The sequence below is a fragment of the Pogoniulus pusillus genome, chromosome 40 (assembly GCF_015220805.1).
Source record: "Pogoniulus pusillus isolate bPogPus1 chromosome 40, bPogPus1.pri, whole genome shotgun sequence".
Taxonomy (NCBI): Eukaryota; Metazoa; Chordata; class Aves; order Piciformes; family Lybiidae; genus Pogoniulus; species Pogoniulus pusillus.
In genome coordinates, this window is record NC_087303.1 from 1125071 (window position 1) to 1132863 (window position 7793).

The 7793-nt window shown below is 59.5% G+C and overlaps 1 protein-coding gene and 1 non-coding gene across 2 annotated transcripts; one reads left to right on the forward strand and one right to left on the reverse strand.

Moving 5' to 3' along the window:
- The first annotated feature begins 12 nt into the window (after nucleotides 1-12).
- Nucleotides 13-4421, forward strand: GNGT2 (G protein subunit gamma transducin 2). The gene is made up of 4 exons (XM_064174203.1): nucleotides 13-103; nucleotides 960-1104; nucleotides 2072-2160; nucleotides 2503-4421. Exons 3-4 carry the CDS (start codon nucleotides 2077-2079, stop codon nucleotides 2626-2628), a joined length of 210 nt encoding a protein of 69 aa, XP_064030273.1. The 5' UTR covers nucleotides 13-103; nucleotides 960-1104; nucleotides 2072-2076; the 3' UTR covers nucleotides 2629-4421.
- A 1604-nt stretch (nucleotides 4422-6025) lies between these two features.
- Nucleotides 6026-6097, reverse strand: TRNAQ-UUG (transfer RNA glutamine (anticodon UUG)). The gene has a single exon. It is a non-coding gene; the product is annotated as a tRNA-Gln (tRNA).
- Between the last annotated feature and the right edge of the window lie 1696 nt (nucleotides 6098-7793).

Genomic DNA, 7793 nt, shown 5'->3' on the forward strand with positions numbered 1-7793 from the left:
GGACAGCGCTCAGCCACGGCCGGTGGGCACCTCATGGGGCAGGGCACGGGAGCAGCTGTGACAGCGAAGGATGCTGTGGAGGAACCACGGGTGCAGAGCGAGGGTGAGTGGCCCAAGGAGATTCTGATCCCCATCTCTGCCCTCCTGGGAGGTGTGGGGTGAGCAGGGCTCGGGGGCATCCAGGGAGGGTGATTCCTTTCATCGTTAAGCAGCCGAGGGCAGGACTGCCAGGTCCCCCTGCCCCCATGCAGCATCAGCACAGTCACTCATGCCCGGCTCAGGGCACAGAGGGATGCCACAAGAGACTCCACGGAGGCACCAGTCCGTGCCTGTCCAGCTCCATGCTCTCACATCCCCAGGGCGAGGCCGTGCCCAGAGGAGGAAATTCCCACTTCTCCAGTGCTTGGAAATCCTCCTCCACCCTCTCCTCCTCCTCCTTCCGCAGGTGCTTTCTTGGCGCCTCCCAAGCTCTGTCCCCAGCCCCAGTGACTTTTGCACTGCCCAGGCAGGAGCAAACCCCACGTTAGGGCTTGGCCCTTCCTGAGCCCACGGCCCCACCAGCACAAGGGTGAGGGAAATGATGAACTTCCTCCAGCACCGGCCCAGCTCCTCACACCCTGCAGGACCAAGAGCTGCCTGAGCTGCTCCTGGCCCCCCAACCAGGCTGTGGCAGCCCCTCAAGGTCCCCTGCCCCCCAGGTCCTCCTCTCTATCTCTTCCTAACCTCAGTGAAAGCCTCTCCAGTATCCCCAGGGCTCAATCCCTTCACCCCAGCCAGGACCAAGACACTCAGAGCAGGGGTTCAAGGGCTTCCCAGATGCCCAAGCCACCCCCCCCCAGCCCCACAAAGCACTTCTCCACCCCATCCTGCCTCACCCCACAGCCCCCCCACCGATTACCCTGGGCTTTGAGGCTAATGCCCAACACCTGACCAGCTTATTCTCCTGAATCCATTATCAGCTTAAGGACCAAAGACATCTGCTCCCCTCCCAGAGAGCTGGAGGAGTCTTCAGGCGCAGAGCAAGAGCTCAGTTGGCAGCATCTCCCCTCAGATGGATCTCTGAACATCTCCACTGCTGAGAGGGGCATCCTCTCATCCCCAGAGGTAAGTGATTCTGCTGCCTGCAGGCACAAATGGCACCGTGGGGTCCCACCTGGGTTAGCTGCACAGTTGGACCATGGCTTTTGGCTCCTCATGCTCTGCCACAAGCACCTCCTGGGGCTGGCTGCGCCCTGAGAGCATCGACAGGGAGAGGAGCATTGGACACACACCATGGGAGAGGCCACAGGAGAGCAGTGGGGTCTGGGGCACACCAGCCTGCTGCCTTCCAGAGCAGGGCCAAGGATCACATGGACTTTATTCACTTGCAAGGTTGTGGGCAGGCCTTTAAAGCCAGGTTTGAACATGGGAACAGAGCTCAGCTGTGTGAAAGAAGAGTTGGACTTCTGCAACCCACACAGCCCCCCCCCAAAAAACCCTTTCAGCTGCAGCAAGCAAAGTCTCTGCATGCAAATAAGCAAGGTCAGAGCAGTGAAGGGGCCATGGGCCACATTGTCACTTACCTGGGGGGGCAAGGCACGAGGAGGGAGATGCTTAGCTCCTTACACCACCTGCTAAGATGCTCCTGCCCAGGCACAGGACACCCACCAGGAAGCTCTGGTTTGGAGACCTGGGCATCCAGGCTCTCCTACGTGGCTGCTGCTCTAACAGTCCCAGGGGAGGAGTTCTTCTGCAAGGCAGCTGACTCCACTCAGTGTCAGCCTCGGAGGGTAGCAAAGATCTCTTTAGAAACCAGGCAGGAACCTCCTCTGCAGCCCTCAGACTGTCTCTGCCACTCGATGTGCCTGCTGGGAACGAGCAAACAAAAATCTGGTTGCAAGAAGGGCTCTGAAAGGTGCCTGAGAGGTGCCAGCTGCTTTGTTTGCCCTCGAGCATCAGCCCATCTCTCACCCTGGGGGGCAGCTGAGGCCTGAGCAGTGTCAGCAGCACTCTTAGGGCCAAAGCATTGCTCCTAAATGCGCCTCAGGAGCAGCCTGCTGCACCCTAACAAGCTGTTTCCCTGGGGGTACAGGCAAGATGGCTCAGGACATGACTGAGAAGGAGCTGCTGAAGATGGAGCTGGATCAGCTGAAGAAGGAGGTGAAGAACGAGAGGCAAATGGTGAGTCTCCACCCCGAAGGCAAACGTTCCCCGGCCAGGGCACCCAGCGGGGAAGCCACCTCGGCACAGCAGCTGACCCGACCTGACCTGACTGCTGCAAAGAACCAACCCCCTAGCACCAAAGCTCAGACACAGGCAGGAGCGTGGCCAAACCTCCTCCTTGGGCTCTGAGCCTGCAGCTCAGCGCCCTGAGGGTGCCCTCGGGGGCAGGCCGGTGCTGGGTGGGATGTTTGCTCCCCTCCCAGCTGCAGGCAGGGGTCTGCAGGCAGCAGTCCGTGGGCAGCTGAGCAGGGTAAGGATTGGATCCCGCAGCCCACGGGGAACGCTCTCCTTCCTTGACAGATCTCCAAGACCGGCAAAGAGCTGAAGGAATACATCGAGTCGATGGCAGGCGAGGACCCGCTGCTGAAAGGAGTCCCCGAGGACAAGAACCCCTTTAAGGAGAAGGGAGGCTGCACCATAAGCTGACCCCCGCCGCTGGCACCGCCGCGCACGGGGACGCTCCTGTGTGCCAGCCCGGACTGCCAGAAACCTGCTTTCCCTGTAGTCTGACCTCGGCACTGGGGAGCCCAGAACCGAAGCACACGGTATGAAAGATGGCAAAGGAAGATGCAAAACGAAAAAGACCCAAAACAGGCAAAGTTCCTCCCCCCACCCCCCCGCTGCCGCCGGAGATGAGGTCCAGCAGCCAGGGGCTGTGCTCTCGCACCTGACCTCGGCTTGGTTTCCTGCAAGCAAAACTTCTCCATTCTTAGCAGCGTGAATGGACCCACAGAGCTGTGTCTGGTCGCTATAAACCCTCCAAGCAAGCCAAGCCCAGAGCCCAGCCCCTGCTGGCTGCAAAAGAACCTCCCAGCAGGACCTCGCTCAAGCCGGTTCCTCTTGGTGCCTGAGTTGCCCCAGCTGGCACAGGTGGGCAATGCCCACCCTGCTGCTTTGGAGGCTCCCAGAGGGCTCTGAAGGTTGATTCTCTTTATTCTGCACATGTGTGTCCCCCCAGGCTGGTGACCACCTCTGCCCACCATCCCTACACTGTGCAAAGGGGTGGCCAGAGCAGGGCTGGGTGGGTTTCAGCCAGCAGAGAGGAGGGCATGGGGAGGAAGGAGGCCTCAGGGAACTTGTTCAAACCCTCCCCCCATTCCTCACTCTCACTTCCTCCCCTGCAAACCCCCTGACAGCCATGGGACAGCAAAGCCACTGCTGTCAGGTCTTGCCGGTGACCAGGGCAGCTGCAGGCACAGCCTCAGGCAGAAGGGCAGCAAAGCCTCATCCTGCCACATCCCATTTGTGATGGAGACGACCTGGAGCAGGAGATTTTGGGGCTAGCAGCTCCCTGGAGCAAGACAGGACTCGCCAAGCCCTAAGCTAGCAAAGGCCAAGCCATTGTCCTCCTTTTCCTAAGGGCAGCTTACTTCTAGGACAAACCTGGGGCACTGCCAGCTCCCCACCTGAGCAAGGTGAGACTGAAGGTTTGTGGGGTTTTGATCTTGGGGGAAAGTTTGGGGGGGGATAAAATTCCATTGGGAAAACTCTCTGAACCTTCCCCAGCTGATCTACCCCAAAGAGAAGCAGCAGCTCTTTTAATCCCAGTCCCTCGGGTCCTGGCTGTGCTGCAGGCTGTCCCTGTGCTGCTTCTGCTTCATGCTAGCCCCCCCCGACACTGCAGAAGCCTTCAGACCCAGGAGGAAATGCTCCCCTGAGGCTCAGCCAGGCTCTGCTTGGAGGTTTCACACATCCCACCGCAGACTTCAGACACAGCAAAGACAGCAGCTGCAAACTTAGGGCAGGAACCAACCTCTTCCGTCCAGCACTTGAGGCAAGCTGATGGTGCAGCAGGCACCTGCAGCCTCTTGGCATGGGTGAGGGTCTCTGGTGATGCTGCTGGGGCTCCAGGAACGCAGGGGACAGGTCTGGGACTAGTCTATAAACACTGTGAGTGCAGGAAAACCACTTCTGAGCCTGCCTGGAGCAGAGTTCTCCTGCCTCTTGGGCCACTGCTTGGTCTCCTGGCCAAGCTAGCCCTGCTCAGCATCATATCCACAGGGGCTGAGGGGGTTCTTCAGCACTGAGACACCCCAAGATGAGGCTTCCCCAGCAGAGGACAGACACAAGGAAGAGGCTTTTCCTCAGGCATGGGGGTTCCCACTGCCCCCCTGCAGCCAGCACCTCTGCTCTGCATACCCCCCCTAGCCAAAAGGACCATCACAAAGGTTCTTCTCTTCTCCTCTTCTTCGCAGATGCTAAATAAACCTGCAGCTCCACCATGGCCTCTGTCTTACTTGGGGCAGGGGGGGCAGCCAGTCACCAGTGCTGTGCCCCAGGGAGCAGTGCTGGGCACAGGCCTGCTCAATATCTTTATTGGTGATCTGGAGCAGGGGATTAAGTCCAGCAGCAGTGGGTGTGCAGCTGGCACCAAGCTAGGAGCAGTGTGGAGCTGCTGGAGGGTAGCAGAGCCCTGCAGAGGGACCTGGCCAGGCTGCATGGGTGGGCAGAGGCCAAGGGGATGAGACTGAACAAGGCCAAGGGCAGGTTCTGCACTTTGGCCACAACAACCCCAAGCAGCACTGCAGGCTGGGGCCAGAGTGGCTGAGAGCAGGCAGGCAGAGAGGGCCCTGGGGGTGGTGGCAGAGAGGAGCTGCAGAGGAGGCAGCAGTGCCCAGGTGGGCAGCAGAGCCAATGGCATCCTGGGCTGGCTCAGGAGCAGTGTGGGCAGCAGGAGCAGGGAGGTTCTTGTGCCCCTGTGCTCAGCACTGCTCAGGCCACCCCTGCAGTGCTGTGTCCAGCTCTGGGCTCCTCCATTGCAGAGAGCTGCTGAGGTGCTGGCAGGTGCCCAGAGCAGGGCAGCAAGGCTGGGGAGGGGCCTGGAGCACAGCCTGTGAGGAGAGGCTGAGGGAGCTGGGGGGGTGCAGCCTGCAGCAGAGGAGGCTCAGGGCAGAGCTGATTGCTGCCTGCAGCTGCCTGCAGGGAGGCTGTAGCCAGGTGGGGTTGGGCTCTGCTGCCAGGCAGCCAGCAACAGCAGGGGACACCTGAAGCTGTGCCAGGGCAGGTCCAGGATGGATGTTGTTAGGAAGTTGTTGGCAGAGAGAGTGATTGGCACTGGAATGGGCTGCCCAGGGAGGTGGTGCAGTGCCCATGGCTGGAGGTGTTGAGGCCAAGCCTGGCTGGGCACTGAGTGCCATGGGCTGGTTGGTTGGGCAGGGCTGGGTGCCAGGCTGGGCTGGGTGAGCCTGGAGCTCTCTGCAGCCTGCTGGGTTCTGTCTGTCATTACAGGACTGTGCCTGGCCCCTGGCCCAAAGCAAAGCACCGGCGCTGTCCCTAATCCGGGGCAATACCCGGATACGGTCGCGGTTCCTGCGCTCGGAGGGGATTGACCCGTTAATAGCCGTTAAACGGCTGGACACCTGCGTCAGCACCGCCTAAGCTGCGGCTGAAGGGATTCGGGACGGCGGCTTAGGGCCAGGCGGAGCCTTTAAGGCAGCCCCCACCCACCGGCGCTACCGACACCGCCTCACGGCGTCGCTCCGCTATAACACGTAGGAGGCGGGGCGCAGCGCGCTCTCAGCCAATAGTAGAGCGCATATAGCGAGAGTGTCACCTCTTGCACCCAATCACCGTTTAGAATACCACCCTCTGGCCTCTGCGCCCCTCCTGTCGTCCCCATGGGCACATGCGCACTGAAGAACTCGGCTCCCCCCTCCCGCAACAAAATGGAGCCCGGCGGGAACCGGCAGGGATGAAGATGTTGGGAGCGGACACGCAACCGGTATCGCCTCCCGCTGCGGCTGCCCGGTTCCGGTGGGGTTGTTTTTTTAATCCGCGCCTTTCTGCGTTACCGGAGAGTCACCGAGCGGCAAAAAGGGGTACGAGGTCCCACCGAGATTTGAACTCGGATCGCTGGATTCAAAGTCCAGAGTGCTAACCATTACACCATGGGACCGCTGCGTCCGCAGGCAGCCCTCGTGGTCTCGGTCTATGCCACTCACTCGCGTCCGGTTGTTGCTTTCCCTTCCTCTAGCTCCGGTGTTACCGGATGCGTTGTTTGTGCGCTCCGAGATTAACCTCGTTCTCATGGCGTCCCCACTCTGCGAGCAACCTACCGATCCTCCTAGGCGGCTCAAGGGCACCGAGAGCGACCGGTCCGGTCGCTCTCGGTGCCCTTGAGCCTCCTAGGAGGGTCCGCAGGATGCCGCTGCGGTTGACAGCCGGAATGCCGAAGAATTCGTCCGCCGCCTCGCTTGAGAAAACGACATTAATTATTACTACAAACTCTATTTAACCACCGTACCGACACCCTTTCGGCATTACCGGGGCCGAGGACAGGCCGTAGCATCCTGCGGGACAGTTCCGAGCTGCATCGCTGCCGCCCCCGCGCTCCCCCCACCCCCATCCTTGACCCTCGCCATTCATTTCCCTGCTTTATTGCTCTTATTCCCCACCTTTATTTCTCTGTTTTCCCTTATACCTCCTCTTTATTTTTTTCCTTCTCCTTTTTTTTCCTCTATTTCCCCCTTATTTTCCTCATTTCTCTGTTTTTCCTCCAGTCCCTGCCTTTATTTCTCTGTTTTTGTCTATTCCCCTTTTCCTTTCTGTTTTTCTAACCTTCTCCTTTCCCCCCTCTATTTCCTCCTTTATTTCTCTGTTTTCCTTCTTTCCCTCGTTATTTTGCCCCTTTTATTTCTGCCTAGCTCAACTCCTGCGGGAGATGGTGAGGTGCCAGCTGCTGGCACGGGCTGGGGGGGGGGGGGCATGTTGGTGAGGACCTCTTTGGGAAACAAATCTCCCAATCTCCAAGAGAAGATCATAGAATCATGGAGTGATAGAATCAGGCAGGGCTGGAAGGGACCACAAGCATCAGCCAGCTTCAGCCCCCTGCCATGCCCAGGGACACCTCACACCAGAGCAGGCTGCCCCCAGCCTCACCCAGCCTGGCCTTAAACACCTCCAGGAATGAGTCTTCCAACACCTCCCTGGGCAACCCCTGCCAGCCTCTCACCACTCTCATGCTCGACAACTTCTTCCTCACCTCCAGCCTGACTCTCCCCACCTCCAGCTTTGCTCCACTGATGATCCTACAGCCATGCCCCAGCAGAGCATCCCACTGCCATGCTCCAGTAGATGACTCTACTGCCATGCTCTGGCAGCTGACCCCACCGCTGTGCCCCGACGAGAGCACTCCCAGCACCGCCGCGCCCCGACGAGAGCATCCCCAGCACCGCCGTGCCCCGACGAGAGCATCCCCAGCACCGCCGTGCCCCGACGAGAGCATCCCCAGCACCGCCGTGCCCGACGAGAGCATCCCCAGCACCGCCGTGCCCCGACGAGAGCACTCCCAGCACCGCCGCGCCCCGACGAGAGCACTCCCAGCACCGCCGCGCCCCGACGAGAGCATCCCCAGCACCGCCGTGCCCCGACGAGAGCACTCCCAGCAGCGCCGTGCCCCGACGAGAGCATCCCCAGCACCGCTGAGTATAGAAGAAACCCTCAAAAAACCCAAACCCAAAAAGTATCAAATAAATAAACCCCCAAAACTAATTAAAAAAAAGGAACCCAAAACAATTAAAAAAATCACAAAAAGCAACAAATAAATAAACCTTGAAACTGAATTTTTTTAAAAAAAAGCAAACCAATTAAAA

Excerpts from the sequence above, each read along its gene's own strand:
- GNGT2 (XM_064174203.1), top strand. The coding sequence starts at position 2,077 with ATGGCTCAGGACATGACTGAGAAGGAGCTGCTGAAGATGGAGCTGGAT. Across the intron at positions 2,161-2,502 it reads TGAAGAACGAGAGGCAAATG|ATCTCCAAGACCGGCAAAGA; the intron begins GTGAGTCTCCAC and ends CTTCCTTGACAG.